The following is a 15,700-nucleotide window of genomic DNA, read 5'->3' on the forward strand; positions in this document are numbered from 1 at the left end:
AGAACAGCGGGATGCCGAGGAACGAGGGAATCTGATACCAGAATGTTAGCAACCTTCACGGACCCGGGAGAAGGAGGGATCGGAGGGAGAGCGGAAGAGGATTTCGGAGGACAGGTTCATCCATTCATCCCAGTGTTCATCTTCTTGTTTGACCAGTTGAACCCCTCGTCGCCGTCTACTTGTACTCAAGCGACAGACAACGCACGCACACACGCCGCTTACACGGGCCGGCTCCACTCCGGGCCCGACACACGCACGCTTGGCTCTCTGGGCCGAGAAGACCGACGAGGCCCAACTGATGGGGTACCTGGGGTAGTAACATATGGTTGGGGTCCTTTTCTGAGTTTTGTCTTCTCGCTCGGATACCAAACACTTTTCCACGATACCAAACTTGGAGAGGATGTGTACGAAATATACCGCGCCTCTTTCGCGAGGAAAAGCACAAATGATCTTCTTTTTTTTGGTAGGGAACACAAGATATGAATTTACTGTCAGAAAAAAGGTAAAAAAATATAATTGTTTATAAATATATTAAATTGTAGATGGAGTTGGGATCTGGCAAAAAAGGGAATTCGAAAGAGGAAGAAATCAAATTGAGAAACCTAGATCCATTTTTGTGCCATAACCTCATTCATCGATCTACTACTACAGGCCGAGCCCAAACGAGCAGGGCTCCAAAAGCCCAACAGCGCGGCCTCCTTCCTCCAATCCTCCTCCACCAGCGGCGGTAAACCTGTCCTCCGGCGCGAACCCAACAACTCCATCTCGCGGTTTTTTTATTTTTATATTTTATATTTTTGTTTTTTACAAAAATATATTTTCGTTTTCGAAATTTACAAGAATATACCCTGGCCGCCCCGCTAGTCCCCCCACCCCTCATTTGCATCACTAAAATTCTAGAAACCAAGAAAAAAAGGAAGGGAGGGAGAGAGGCGTAGCCCTGCTAGATTTTCGAGCCGGCGACTGCAGGTAACCAAAATTCTTCGACTGTAGGTTAGAATTGAGGGGCTTTTCTGAAAAAAAATTTACGAAATTTTTGCAAAAAAACTCCTACCGCCCCGCAGCAGGGCGACCAGGTTCCGGCCGCCATGCAGCGAGGCGGCCGAAGTATATTCCTGTAAATTTCGAAAACGAAAATATAAAAATAAAAAACCGCCTCCATCTCGACGTTCCCTTAGGGGGTGATTGGTTGCTCGTATGCAGCCGAACCTGGCTCGCGGGATGCAACGTGAGCGTGATTGGTTGGTTGAATTAGCACTTGAGCCTGGCCCGTGCGGTGCAAAAAGCTTCTCCGGGCCTGGCTCACCGCATGCAGCAAAATCGAGCGTTTCCTGGCGGCCAGGCTCGTGTGGTGCAAGCTAAGCTTATGGGGGAGCGTGCACTGAGATGAAAAAGGGGCTGGACCGGCGCTGGATAGGCAACCAAACAAAATCTCTGATCGACCTGGCTGATTGGAAACATGAGCCAAACAGATGGCTGCCGCACCTAGCGAGCCAGGCCAGCGGGGGCCAGGATCTGTCGTGCGAGCCAGGCTGCGCAGGTCCGCAAACCAATCGCGCCCTTAAAACCCGCACGGCCTCGCCCACCCCGCGCCCCTTGCCTCTTGGTCTCGCGGTCGCGTTCGGACCTCGGAAGCTTCTGGAGATCCCCACCGCCCCTCGAGCCCTAGAACAAAAGGGTACCGCTCCAATCCGAGAGGCCCCGCCTGGATTTCTGATAGAACCCGTCTGGTTTGCTTCGCCGGGAGGTGAGCGCGGCGCGCGCCCCGTCGTCTTCCGTGCTTGGAATCCGGCGCAATGTTTCGGCGCCCGTTTCTTCTCCCCCCATCGATTTGGTCGTTTTTGTTTCGAGGTACCGTAGGGCGTTGTCCAGTCACCATCTTGGAAGTGGAGAGCGGCTCTTTTTGGAAGTGGAGAACGGATTCGAGGGGTAAAATTGGCGAATTTGGGATTTCTAGAGCAGGTTTGGTTGTTTGGGAGCCTTGGGGATGGGTTTTTGGAGTGCGGATGAGGGTGGGATGAAGAACAGGATGTACGCGTGTAGAGTTACTGAGTAGGAATGGGAGAAATATAGATAGGAAAAAATTTGTTTTCTTGGGTGGTCTGAGGAACTGCTTCCACCAAAACGCTCAATGCGTCGTTTGGAAATCTAACATTCCCTTCAAATCCACATGTATTGGGAGGGATTGATGTGGAATTAGTTCACTCTGCACTCCAATCGTCAAGTATTGGGAGGGAATGGGTTTATCCAAACAATTCCTAATAGAGTAATCGTATTGCCCATACAGACCTACTGTTAGCTGTTTCCTTGTGTTTATGAATTGCGATCCTGGTGTTCATGGTAGATGACATGTAATGGACTTATGGACATGCGTTGTCTGACTTTCCGTTAGTGAAAAGATTCTAGCTAGGGATGGAGTGGGCTCCTTGCATAGCCAGTGGTTTCTCGCAAATGATGTAGCCAAACATCATGTGCCACGTACAGTTATCAAGGCTCTTACCTTGCATGCTGAAATATGTCTTCTTGCCCAATCCAATTTGTTCTTTCATCTTACCTGTTGTCCAATTCGAGTCACTAGTGATGAATAGCTGTATACTTTGGTGCTTATTTAAGTTATGGATATATTTCTTTTCTGCGTGACTTCCATATTTTAATTTATGAAACATGGTTACTATTTTGTCGCTTGTAATGACTCACATTTTTTCTTGTGTCGTTAGACCAGCATGGGAAGAAGCTACGATTACAGCCCCTCACCTCCAAGAGGTTACAGGAGAAGAGCTCGCAGTCCAAGCCCTCGTGGTCGTTATGGAGGACGTGCTAGAGACCTCCCAACTAGTCTTCTAGTGAGGAATCTTCGCCGGGATTGTAGGTAAGGTTCCCCCTGCTCGTGGACAGCAACAGCTTGTTTTTTATGTTTTATTACAACTTTGTGTGCCAATGCATTTGGTGTTACTGTTGATCTTGAAATGGCACTATTAGTTTATACAAGAAACAGAATATAGTAAGGAGAATGGCATTGACGCATGTGTGGCACTGAAGTGTTCTTGTTGAGCTCTGCTTAGGAATCGTAGTGTGTTCATTTTGGAACTAAGAAAATCATATAGATCATTGTCTTTGTCATACTAGTCTGAAGGAATGCATTGCACATTGCTGAAAAAATTTGTAATATATGGGTCTACCTCAATATCTGAACAATAGAGAGATTTCATTTGCATTTTTCTCTGCAATTTGTATTCATTAAATGTGTCGCCTCCCTTGTTGTATTTGTAATTCTATGATTCTTTCGATTGTTGACTCCTTTTCATGTTTATGAGGCCATTCATTCTTATATACCAACAGCAATGTCTTCTATGGTACACCCATTTTACATGGTGTCTATACAAATGCAGGCCTGATGACCTCCGTAGACCATTTGGAAAATTTGGCCGTGTTAAAGATATATACCTTCCAAGGGATTACTACACAGGGTAAGGCACCTTATCTCAATTATCGTGAATGCATCTCCTTGTGGATGCCTATGTGCGATTCGGGGGTCTTTCCCTGTGCTGTTTATAGTACAATAAAGTGTATTTGCACCACAGCAGGCTTTTGATGGATGACACTTGTTTTCGATATATTAAACCTGTTCTTATCAAATTTTTTTTGTTTGTGCAATGTTTTCATTGGTTTATCTTGAATTGCTTTGCCACCCCCTGAGGTTAATGGTGAAAATAACTTTTTTGAAGACGCAAGTCTTAAGAGTACTATTGAAGAAAAAGGAAGAAATAGAGGTTTAAGAGATATGCAAGTTATGAAGAGTTTCAAGTCTATCTCTATACTCTGATGAGTGCAAGGTCAGCAGCCTAGTGCCTGCTTTACCGTTGAAATTGATTTGTGTGTGTCAACATTGTCGGAAGGAAGAGTTAAACAATTCCTTGGTTTGGTTGCTTCTGGAGCATTGCCTTTTTTAGAAAATACTAATATTTGTTTTGTGTTCAGGGATCCTCGAGGATTTGGGTTTATCCAATACTTTGATCCTGAGGATGCTGCTGATGCTAAATACCATATGGATCGGCAGATGTTTCTTGGAAGGGAAATTACTGTTGTTTTTGCAGAGGAGAACAGAAAGAAGCCTTCTGAGATGAGGACAAGGGAAAGAGTCAGGTAGTCCACGTTCCTTTCCATCAGTTTTGTAACTGAATACACTATCTATATGCCACAGTTTTAGTTGGCAAAAACTATATAAGTCATTCTTTTGTACCTGTGTAGTGGCCGAGGCCGTTCGTATGATCGGAGGTCGCGCTCAAGGTCACCTGGGTACTCTGTCTCTCCAAGGAGCAGATTGCGGTCCTGCAGCAGAAGCTACTCACCAGCACCTAAGCGGAAGCACCATTCAAGGTATGAGCTTCAGTCATCCTCTTATTGTGCTGTCAATTTCGTGCTCTTGATCTTCTAATTGATTGATTGACACATTTACCATCTTAACAGGTCCCCGTCTCCTAGGGAGAGATCTTTGTTGCGCTCACCAGTGGACAGCAGATCAAGGAGCGCCAGCCCTGCTGTTAAGTCTCCTCGCAGGGAGAGGTCTCTTTCTGTTAGCCGGTGATGATGCATGATCAGGGCTCAGTAGTGCTACATGCATGAAGATGTAGTTGCTGTCACACCGAATGGAACCATATGTGATCCAGATTCTTTTTGTCACCCTACTCTGGGAGTGCTAAAAACATGTATGGTGTATTCCAGAACCTTTGATGAGTGTTTTGAGAATGAACGTACCTGTTGACTGGGTGCGGATTTGAAGTGATTTATGGCTAGTATGGCGACAGTTCTTTGTTTCCGATTGGTAGTGTTGTTGGAGCAGGTGAACTCTCCGAAAATGTTAGTGTTTGTCCGCAGTTCTTTGTTGTTTTTGTGGCGGAAATGGTGGTGTTCCTGAAAATTGTCAGCTGGTTTGGGAGTTTTGAAGTTTACAAATCCATGTTTCCATGCCAGCTGATATATGTGGGATTAAGCCTGTGATTTAGTTACCATTTTTTCCCAGCTGAGCTCCTGTTACGTATCTTTTGTGTTCATTTAATTGCTGTTTAACGCGATCAGTGTGGCTAGTTCTGTGGTATTTGATCAGGAGCAAGTAAGATAAACCAAGCAACAAGCATATGTAAGTTTTATGTTCCTTGGGTTGATGGGCCCAGCCCATGTTAGAGCTGCCATTACACAGTTTTATGTTCCTTGTTTATATCTCTTCATTTGTAAAACTTTACTATGTTTATTACATGCGCGTGTTTCTGCGAAAGAGCGGAGCAACGGCGCTGCCGCTGCCGCTGCAGGTGCGGAAAAAAGGAGGCAGAGCAGGGAGGAGACGAGGCTATCGACGCGCTCCACGACTGACACGGCTTCAGTGAAAACGCGAGCCGCCTGCGGAGTGCCGAAAGCCGCCGCAGCAGCATCTGGAGCAGGTAACTAACTAAATCAAACCGTAAGGTGAGAGCTCCACACTCCATGCAGATGGGTGCGGACGCAAGGTCGCCGGTCTGCACCCAGTCGCGTATAGCCAGCGCAACTAACTGCTCCGTCGACTAGACGAGAGGATGGGTACCACTAGTAAATGACGCGGCGCTGGACTGGACCGGGTGAGTTTTAACTAAACTTGCTTCGCTGCCCTGCGACCGTGCCCACGAACTTTGAGACAGGGACCGTCCTGTCATCCGGACCCCCAAACTAAACTTGGTATTTGACCTGATCCGCCCGTGAACTATCTAGTACGTAGACATCCCGGCCCGGAGTTTAATATAAATATAATAGTCATATTAATAAGTTGCAACTTTTTTTCTAAGATATGATCTTCAAAGCCTAGAACAATTTTAGAATGGATTCTTTCCGGTGCGACGAGTGAGAACAAAGTGCGCAGAAAACACTAATTATGCCTTGAGGAGGTGGGATGTTACAATACCACCCACGAGGCCATGAGGATCGAAGACTAAATTGGCCTTGAGAGGTGTCGCTGCGTCGTTTGATTTGTCCGGAGTAGGAGTAGAATGTACTCCCTCCGTCCCAAAATACAAGTCATTCTAGGATTCAAAATTTGTTCCAAAAAACAAGTCATTTTACCTTATTAGAAAGTGCATATGTATGTAAGAATCAATTACTACTAAATATGGGTAATAAATAGGGGTAAACACGGTCATTTTACTTTTTTGTTAATCTGTTCTAAAATTTCTAAAATGACTTGTATTTTGGGACGGATGAACTAGAAAGCAAAGTTGTGCGGCCGTCGTACGTTACTGCCTGGAAGGAGCGTGTGGACTCGTGGGAATTGGCATGATTATCCTGCATGCTCCCGCGGTCTGGCATCGTCATGGTTAGTTCCAGAGCTCTCTGCTCGTCGATACGGCCGGAGTCATTCTGGCTGGAGCAGTTAGATACGCCGGATGACGGTCCGCGTTGCCTCAACGTGACGCGCAAGTTACCGCGCTCGCGCCCAAGACCGATCGACCTCACCAACTCTGTACGCGTTCACTCCACTTTAGCCCTGTTTAGTTCGTCAAAATTTTTGGATTTTGGAACCTCTAGCACTTTTGTTTTTATTTAGTAATTAGTGTCCCATCATTGACAGGCTCGAAAGATTCATCTCATCATTTACAGTTAAATTATGCAATTAATTATTTTTTCAACTACATTTAATACTCTATATATGTGTCCAAAAATACGATGTGACAGAAAATCTTGAAAATTTCAAGAACCTCCGCCCCGCCGCCACCGATCGCCCGTGGCCGCCGGCCTCGGCAGGTGGGCCGCAGCTGGCTGCCTGCTGGCTCTCGCAGCCAGGGGCGGATCCAGTAGGGAGGCTGAAGGGGCTCCAGCCCCCTACTGGTTGCAGCGTCCATTAGAAAAAAGGGGAGCTAGGAAAGAAGAAAATGGGAGAAGAAGAAAATAGATAGAGGAGAGGGTGGAGAAGAGGTGGAAGAAGACATCAGCCCCCTTACGTCTCTTGGCTAGATCGCAGCACGAAGCTTCCGCGACGGAATGAGCCATCCATCCGGTCGGCGCACACGTACTCCTACGTACGGTACGAGCGCCCCGTACGTACGTAGAGGTACGGCCTGCCGGATGGGATCGGGCCACGCCACACGCATCAACGCACCTGAAAATCTGGTTGCGCCGTGGACATTCCTGCACGGGCACCGTCGTCCGCGACGCCCACTTCTCCTGCCGGCCGCCTGCGACTCTCGCCTTCATCGCGCCGCCGGCGAAATGGCGGCCCACGGGGACGACGGCTTCGGTGGCATGCCCGGTGAACAAGGGGATGGCTTTGGGGAGGTCTTCTCGCTGCCGGATTGCCGGTCCCTAGGTTTGGACCTCTTCCCGTCCTCGTCGACCTTGGTGCCGCCAGTCGGTTCCTTCTCGCAGGCTGCTGCCAGTCTCGGCGGCGTCGACCTCAACGCGGCCTCCACAGAATTCGGCATCTTCGGGAACGCACCTGCAGCCCCTCGACGACGATCCTGCGGCCGCGGTGCATGACAACCTTCATGCAAGGGCTGGGCGTCGAGGAGGACAAGTTGGGAGGCGACGTGCACATGCCGGCCGCCACGCTGATGGCACCGCCGTCGCCGGGAGCTCCGGTGCCGGGCGCCGCGCTCCTTGCACAGCGGCCGCCGGCACCCCCGGTCGAAGCAGCGGCTGCCTTCTTCCTTCCGCAGCCGCCGTTGGCACGTCATCTCACGGCGGCGGTGCTGCTTTGCGGTCCAGACGCCATGTTCGGCATGTCCAAGAGGTTGATGGCTGCGACGATTCGGATGGCGACGACGACGATGACGAAGACGACGAAGTGGAGCACGAACAGGGGACCCGCCCGTCGTCGGTAAGCAATTTGACAGTCCCTTCAAATCAGCTTCATGATTTTGGGTTCACCAGTTCGTATTTCATGATTTGTTGCATTCCCTTGAAATTGGCTGTGGAGTGTGGACACCTCCGTTATGACCAGTTCGTGTTTAAGTGATTCGGAGTTATGCTGGTACTAAATGTTTATATTGTCATTGTTTATGTGATCATGCTACCTGTTACGCGACGAATCTGTGTATTCAATCTTGTCTCTGCATTGCTGCTTTCAAACATTTCTGATGTGGTTAATTGAATAATGTTGTTATACTGCTGGGTACTAATTATTGATGCTTATTCTTGTGTAGGCACCAAGTACTGGTGACAACGATTTCAGCGGCCCTGATGGAGAAGAGGAGGCAGAAGGCCGGCTGGATGTGGATGCAAATGTGGCAGCAGAAGGTGACTGCAGTGAGGGTGCAGCGGAGCTGTCCTTTGCATGCGGGGACAATGAGTACGATGCTGCCCTTGAGGAGGTGTTCAGTGATTCCTCAAGTGATAATGAAGTACTCAAGATACATAATTTTTCGGCGCCATCGGAGGAACCGAAGATTGCTGAAGCTTGCCTTCTTTGCTGGTACGTATCATGATACTTACTTAGACAAACAACCTAGGAGGGATCCAATAGAATCTGGAATTGATTGGGCAGAGAGAACACTGGACCGTCCAACCTCTTGCTACAACATGTTTAGGTTGCATCGACATGTGTTTGAGCAACTTCATGAAGTTTTAGTGAGTTCCTATGGATTGATTTCAACCACAAAGATGTCATCTAGAGAGGCTTTAGGCATGTTCTTATGGACACTTGGACCACCGCAACCAGTGTGGCAAGTTGAGGATCGCTTTGGTAGATCCATGGAGACAGTAAGCAGGAAATTCGACCACGTCTTAACATGTGTAACCAGGCTAGCCAAAGATATAATTAGGCCACTGGACCCCACATACAGTACTGTGCACCCGAAGTTTGTTGAGTACAAGTACGCTCCCTACTTCAACAATGCCATAGGAGCAATAGATGGCGCGCATGTCAAAGTGATGGTGCCTTTTGAACAGGTGGGGAAGTATATCAATCGAAAGAATGATAAAACACAGAATGTTCTTGCCATATGTGACTTCGACTGTCGGTTCACATTTGTTGCTGCTGGGGTTCCGGGGTCGGCACATGATTACAAAGTGCTGCACGAGGCGATCATCAAGTTTCGGGGCAACTTTCCACATCCACCCCAAGGTAAAACGTTTGCCTGACATGAACCGTGCTTTGCTAAATTCATGCTTTTCCTATCGCGTTCCTAATTGATGACACTTGATTGTAGGTAAGTTCTACCTAGTCGATGTTGGCTATCCCAACAGGCCGGGATATCTGTCACCCTACAAGGGGGAGAGATACCATCAAGATGACTGGAAAGTTGGGCCTGAACCTACAGGTAAACACAAGATCTTCAACAGAGCTCATTCTACTCTGAGGTCCGTTATCGAGCATTGTTTTGGGGTGTTGAAGATGAAGTGGCGAATCTTGTTGGCTGTACCTTCGTATCCAGAGGCAAAATAGACCAGCATAATTTTGGCATGTTGCGGACTTCATAATTTTGTCAAAGAGAATGATGATGACGACGACCTACACTTCCATATGGTGGAGGAAGCAGCATCATTTGCCATGAACCCGCAGGTTTATGGAGATCAAGAGCAGCCATGTAATGATGAGGATGTGGAAGAAGATGTGAACATGAATGCTGTCCGTGATGAAATAGCAAATGGCTGCCTGTCTATAGGATAGGTAGATGTCATATATGTGTGTATTAACTGCTAGATGGGCACATTTGAATCCTAGCGCAATAAATGTCCATTTGATATGCATTGTCATGATGTAACAAATTGTATGCGCATTAATGAATTCGTTGTTCCATTTGTAATCATGTATGCAACAAATAATGGCTGATATGTATGAGTTGGCTGCCATGGTTTCATCGTATGGGTGAAGGAAAGTGTTGGCTGAAATGAAGAAGGCGGGGTGCATCTAACAATTTTTATTGAAACTGTCTAGAATTTTGGATCAACCAAACACACAGCATCTAAAATTCTAGACTAGGCATTTGTCGGTGTCCTGACCCGGGGGTCCGGATCCCAACTAGTAAATGCTGCGTGTTTCCTCATCCCAGATGTTGATGCAAGAGGCAACACAGTAACACACGGGTTTATCCTGGTTCCGGCCACGGGGCCGTACGTCCAGCAAAGGGGTGTGCGAGGGCACTGTATTATCTTGCACCCGGAGTGCTCGTAGTGGGGGGATACAAGCGAGGCGAGAGAGGGAGGGAAGCTCCCAAGTCTCTGCTAGAAGATCGTGAGTGCTCAGTGGCGCTGGGAGTGTAACGATGATCGCGAGTGCGGGTGACCATGGTCGCTGATGTCCAGAACGTCGTCCCCCTTTAAAGGAAGCCCGCCTCCTCCTTTTATAGTCACAAGGGGGGCGGTATACATGAGTTGGGGAACGTGAAAGTCGTCGTCTTCCCCCGGAATCGCAGGGGTGCAGTGGTCGAACACTGTAGGAAGTACACTGTGGGGCATGGCGTCGGGCATGGTGGTCGTCCTGGCCGTCGTCCTTGACCTCGCGGAGATCGCGCCGGCGTCCTGTCAACCCAAGCAGGCGGCATGGTCGTCGCTGTAGGATGTTCAGTCCTCCAGACGTGGCGCTCCGTGGGCCCTATAGGCCAGGGTCCTGCGTGCTCCAGCAGTGGCGGGGCACGCGGCAGTCCCGGACCCCCCTGGGCGGAGTGCTGGCGCGCACACTAGGAGGTCCGGGAGATACGTGGAGGTCCCGGACCCCTCAATGAGGTAGGTCCGGGACTTCGGCTGCGTGTGCTGAGCGTCCTCCCTGGAGGGGCATGTGGCATCGCCGGACCCCTTCCCAAGCAGGAGGTGGTCCGGGGCCATACGTGTGATGAGGTGGAGTCCGGACGGCCGGAGTTGGCAGAATAGTGCGGGGAGCAGTGCCGAGCACGCTGCGTCCCGCGTCGCAGGTCTCACAGTACTGCCACAGCGTCCAGGATGGCGGAGAAGTGACCGGAGTTGGCGGATGGGACTCCGGTCACAGCCGCTGTGGGGAATGGCGGCCTGACGCCGTCTGTCCTGAGCACTGTGGAGGAGTGGTTGGCATTCAATGGCTCCGTACGGCGAGCGGTTGGGCGGCGGGGCCGTTCGTCCCTTGTGCCGAGGGGTGGCCTCGAGCGAGGCGGAGATGAGTTACCCGCTCGAGGGAGGTTCGCTGCCCTCGAGCGAGGCGGAGAGGCGTGGCGCGGTCGAGGGTCCCGATGGGAGCCCTCGAGCGAGGCGGAGATCGTCCCGCGGGCCCGAGAGGGGTGCGAATGGGCCGCGTGCTGGACTTCTTTGAGTCCTTTACTTTCTTCCAGATTGGAAGGAGGCCGTGGGCTTTCGTGGGCCCGGTTGCCTTAACATGTGTTTGCGTTTTTTAGAGTGATCTTAGTACCCCGATTAGGGTGTCCCTAATCGTGGTCCCCGACAGCATCTAAAGTTATGGATCCAAAATTTTGGAACCCAGTAGCCAAACAGGGCCTAGGTCGGAGGGACCACCCTGTTCGGCTGTTCCCGTGATTGATCAGCTGCTTGAAAACAGCTGGCCAGAGGCAGAGGCTTAGGATCTTGTTTAGATGCTACGTGTAAAATTTTTGAAATGAAATCTTTACACATTTGAAGTACTAGTCTATCAACTCGTGCTCTCGCACGGACTAATTAAAATTAATATAAGAATGAGATCAATAATTACAATTATCTATCTCACATCATTTTCATCTAAGGGATATATCAGGTGCAAACCAACCTTTTCGTGCAAATCGTGTAAACTCCAATCTGGACCACCGGATCAACATCCAAGGGCATGTGGGGATTGGATAATTTTACAATTAACTGTCCGCCCTTCAATTCGGTAATCGCACTTTTGCAAATCCCCTCTTCCACTCCCTCTGCGCCTCCCATTGGATGTTTGATCCGGTGGCTCAGATTGAAGTTGGCAAGATTTGCACGAAGAGGTTGGTTTGCACCTGATATGTTTCCTTTCATCTATTAAATATTCTAACACATACTCTAAAATATATATTTATCATTATGCAAATACAATAGATTTTATTTTGCATCACACATCCATATGTATTTAATATATGTTTAGTTGAACTATTTGTTTGTGAATTGGTATTCTTATCTCTTCCGTCATACATGAATATATGATGACATGTATCATGGGTAGCATTTTTATATAAACAATAATATTAATAATATATTAATAATGATAGAAATAGTAATTTAGAATTTTATATTGGTGCACCTTAATATGTTGTTATAATTGTATAATTTAGATTCAGATTTATGAGTAATTTAATTTGTAATAATAATGATATAATTGGATAATTTATATGCAAATTTAGGAAAGTATTTGTATTAACTTTATAATGGTATATGTGGGTAATTTACACAAAGATTAGGGGTTACTTTAGATTTTTATTATAATGGCAGAGGTAGGTAATTTAGATACATATTTAGGATGTTACTTTAGTCTATTTTTATAATGGCAGAGGTGGGTAATTTAATAAGAAATAACAGATCTGATGGTTATTAATTAGAGTTGTTGGATTAATGGTTGGATGTTTCTGAGTTTTGTGAGAATTTATAGGATTTCTTTATTTTTTTAAGTGTCCACTTAGGATCCTATGTGGAGGCTCCAAAGGAGCCTCTAATTAGTAATAGTAAGAATAAATATAGATTAATCACAAAATTAATTACAAAACTCGTCTGTAAACTATAAGATAAATTTATTAAGACTAATTAATCCATCATTGGCATACGTTTAGTGTAGCTTTACTGTAGCAATTTATTGTCTAATCATGATCTAATAAGGCTCATTAGATTATTCTCGTAATTTACAAGTAAATTATGCAATTAGTTTTTAATTTTATCTAGATAGTTTTAAAATTTGAATTTTGCATCTAAATAGGCAGCAACGTATGACAGATCGAACAGCAGAGTGCGTGCGTGGGCGGCGGCCACGACGTACGTACAGGTCCTTGTTGGCGGGTCCGCGTGACGGGTCGATCGTACGCCACGCGGCACGCCTAGTTTCGGCGCGCAGGAAGGTTTGCTTGGCCACCGCGGGCTCCCTCCCCGGCCAAGCTGACGGACACGGTGCGATGTACTGTACTCTCCGTGACGGTACCCTCCTTTTCTTCTAATCACGCACGGTCATGTCTCCAGGTGTACCTACTGTACGTACGCTAACGTTAGTCAAGTCAAACCAAATAAAATCGAACGGCATGCAGTTGGAGATCCCTAAGTTTTTACCTCAAAAACATCACATCAAATATTTAGACACATGCATGAAGTACTAAATGAAACTTATTTACAAAATTTTTTGCACGTATAGGCGGTAAATCGCGAGACGAATCTAATGAGCCTACTTAATCCATGATTTGCAATAGTGATGCCACAGTAATTATCCACTAGTTATGAATTAACCATATAATAATTAGGTCAATTAGATTCGTCTCGCGATTTACAATCCATCCCTGCAAAATTTTTTGTAATCTATTATTTTATTATTTAGCCAAAAACGGAGCCTCCACGTTCGCTCTTAAGGCCTAAAAATTTCCACGTTAATCGAAGAAAAATAAAAAAATAAAAATTACCCACCACTGCCATTATGATAAAAATTAGCCTAAAATACCACTATGCCTAATTAAAAATCGCACACCAATACCATTATGGAAAAAATAAATATAAACTATTATTTAGCCAGTTACAAACATATATTATTAATAAAAACTAAAGCTAACAACAATCAATCAAAATAAAACGAAAATAAGAATAAATATATGCATAATATTATTAAAGTTCAACATATCAAATTGTTATTATTGGCGAATCATATTTAAATTGTTTTAACTAAAAATAAGATATAATTTATAATAATAAATAGGGTGATGTATGGTAAAAAATAGTATAATTTTTAAGTAAAGATACAACGACATATAAATTTTGAATTTTCAATACTAGCCGCACAAATGCGCGGGCTATACGTCTAGTTAGATTTTATTTAGCACTCCGAAATAGTAAAATTTCGTGTCCAAAAAATTTGGCCTTGAGATCGATCTCATCTGATGAACCGATAATCCATCCACGCACGTCGCCGTCATTATCAACTTTTCCTTCGATCCGAATCCCGGGCGCGCTCACAGTCCACTTTCACCGACCGCGCGGGCCACATCGAAAAGACGAAAAGGCTCATCGATAGGTAGAGCATGCAGCAGGGAATGAGGCAGCTCGCGCCGACAACGACGAGCACAAGCTCGTGTGGTCGTGTCTCTACTCTGCAGCCATCGCCTTTCTTGTCCATGCCGACGTGAACACGCACGCGCCGCGCTGCTATACGCGGCGGTACGCGTGGGGCAGCCAGCGGCTGGCGCCGGCTGCCACGATAGATAGGATCGGATCAAACTGCAAAGCCATAGTACTATCCAGCTAGCGTCATAGCGTGCGCATGTTGCCGCCGCCTCCGCTCGCTCGATCGGGTCAGACTGTGGATTATATTATTGGATTTGCCCTACCAATTTACTACTGGCTAGGATTCTCTGCAGGTTATTACTAGTTATTATTGGCCGTGTTTAGTTTCGTTGCAAAAAAATTTTACAAAGAAATCTTACTAATTTGAAGTACTAAATAAAATCTATTTATAAATTTTTTTGTACAGATGGGGTTGTAAATCGCGAGACGAATCTAATGATGCTAATTAATCCATGATTAATCAATAATTAGCAGATGGTGACTGTAGCATCACTGTTGCAAATTATGGATTAAGTAGGCTCATTAGATTCGTCTCGCGATTTACAGTCCATCCATGCAAAAAATTTTGTAAATAGATTTCATTTAGTACTTCATGTATGTGTCGAAACATTCGATGTGATATTTTTTTTTACGTTTACGGGTTTACATGGTCGCATCTAAACAGAGCCATTGTACATCATAAATAACCTGCAGGCTGCAGATCGATCTGCTAGCTAGTCGGTCAGAGTGGCGGTGTAACAGACAGCTAGTACTCCTATAGCAATGCCGCGCCGCATCAAGGATCGGAATCGGACGCGCATTTCCATCATTCCGACAAAGTTATAGTACTAGTATATGTATATGTATATTATTAGCAGCTTCTCGATCGCATTGTCACGCGTGGCCACACGCACGTACGTCGCCGCAGCGCATGGATCCGCCGGTGGGGAGCCAGCTGCTTAATTTGACCAGCGCCCCGTACGTCGTCCCTGCTAGCAGCTACTCCGTCCGTTTCAAATTATAAGTTATTTTAAAAATTTCGGGGAGTTAAACTATTTCAAAATTTAACTAGAATTATAGAGAGAAATATAAAAAATTATGACATTAAATAGATGCACTATGAAATATATAGCTAACAAAAAATTTAATAATATTTAATTAGTATCATAAATGTTATTATTTTGTTATATAAATTTAATTAAATTTGAAAAACTTTGACTCTCCAAAATTCTTAAAAAGACTTATAATTTAGAACAGAGCGAGTACCCAGCTAGCACGCACCACCGCCGCGCCCTGCCCATGCATCCCTGGCTCCCTCCCCGGCTGACCGCGTCGTCGCCGCGCCATGCATGCAGGGACACTGCGCTGGCCGAATGAAACTCTTTCAGATTTAATTTGTGATAACAAGTACCCACAGTATAACTTCAAATACTGAATTTGATCCAAATAATAATCAATATAGCACCGGAAACACTGCTATATACTGTAACAGCCCAGCCCGGGTATTGGGCCAAAATAGGCCTTG

General features: G+C 46.2%; 2 protein-coding genes across 4 annotated transcripts; both read left to right on the plus strand.

Annotated features, from left to right (window-relative positions):
• The first annotated feature begins 1,539 nt into the window (after window positions 1–1,539).
• LOC120691210 (serine/arginine-rich SC35-like splicing factor SCL33) lies at window positions 1,540–4,817 on the plus strand. Of its 3 annotated transcripts, none has more exons than XM_039974230.1 (6): window positions 1,540–1,678; window positions 2,718–2,869; window positions 3,390–3,467; window positions 3,979–4,143; window positions 4,249–4,377; window positions 4,468–4,817. In XM_039974230.1, exons 2-6 carry the CDS (start codon window positions 2,724–2,726, stop codon window positions 4,583–4,585), a joined length of 636 nt encoding a protein of 211 aa, XP_039830164.1. In that variant the 5' UTR covers window positions 1,540–1,678; window positions 2,718–2,723; the 3' UTR covers window positions 4,586–4,817. The 3 variants fall into 3 exon arrangements, with proteins under 3 accessions (XP_039830164.1, XP_039830166.1, XP_039830165.1); XM_039974232.1 differs by having other exon boundaries at window positions 1,545–1,678; window positions 2,723–2,869; XM_039974231.1 differs by having other exon boundaries at window positions 1,625–1,747.
• An 82-nt stretch (window positions 4,818–4,899) lies between these two features.
• Window positions 4,900–9,808, plus strand: LOC120689226. Its single transcript, XM_039971539.1, has 6 exons — window positions 4,900–4,928; window positions 5,077–5,110; window positions 7,328–7,837; window positions 8,163–8,431; window positions 8,908–9,082; window positions 9,168–9,808. Exons 1-6 carry the CDS (start codon window positions 4,900–4,902, stop codon window positions 9,180–9,182), a joined length of 1,032 nt encoding a protein of 343 aa, XP_039827473.1. The 3' UTR covers window positions 9,183–9,808.
• The last annotated feature ends 5,892 nt before the right edge of the window (window positions 9,809–15,700 follow it).

The sequence above is a fragment of the Panicum virgatum genome, chromosome 9N (assembly GCF_016808335.1).
Source record: "Panicum virgatum strain AP13 chromosome 9N, P.virgatum_v5, whole genome shotgun sequence".
Classification (NCBI taxonomy): domain Eukaryota; kingdom Viridiplantae; phylum Streptophyta; class Magnoliopsida; order Poales; family Poaceae; genus Panicum; species Panicum virgatum.

Excerpts from the sequence above, each read along its gene's own strand:
- LOC120691210 (XM_039974230.1), top strand. The coding sequence starts at position 2,724 with ATGGGAAGAAGCTACGATTACAGCCCCTCACCTCCAAGAGGTTACAGG. Across the intron at positions 2,870-3,389 it reads AATCTTCGCCGGGATTGTAG|GCCTGATGACCTCCGTAGAC; the intron begins GTAAGGTTCCCC and ends ATACAAATGCAG. Across the intron at positions 4,144-4,248 it reads AGGACAAGGGAAAGAGTCAG|TGGCCGAGGCCGTTCGTATG; the intron begins GTAGTCCACGTT and ends GTACCTGTGTAG.
- LOC120689226 (XM_039971539.1), top strand. The coding sequence starts at position 4,900 with ATGGTGGTGTTCCTGAAAATTGTCAGCTG. Across the intron at positions 5,111-7,327 it reads TGGTATTTGATCAGGAGCAA|GTTTGGACCTCTTCCCGTCC; the intron begins GTAAGATAAACC and ends GCCGGTCCCTAG. Across the intron at positions 8,432-8,907 it reads GAAGCTTGCCTTCTTTGCTG|GTGGGGAAGTATATCAATCG; the intron begins GTACGTATCATG and ends CCTTTTGAACAG.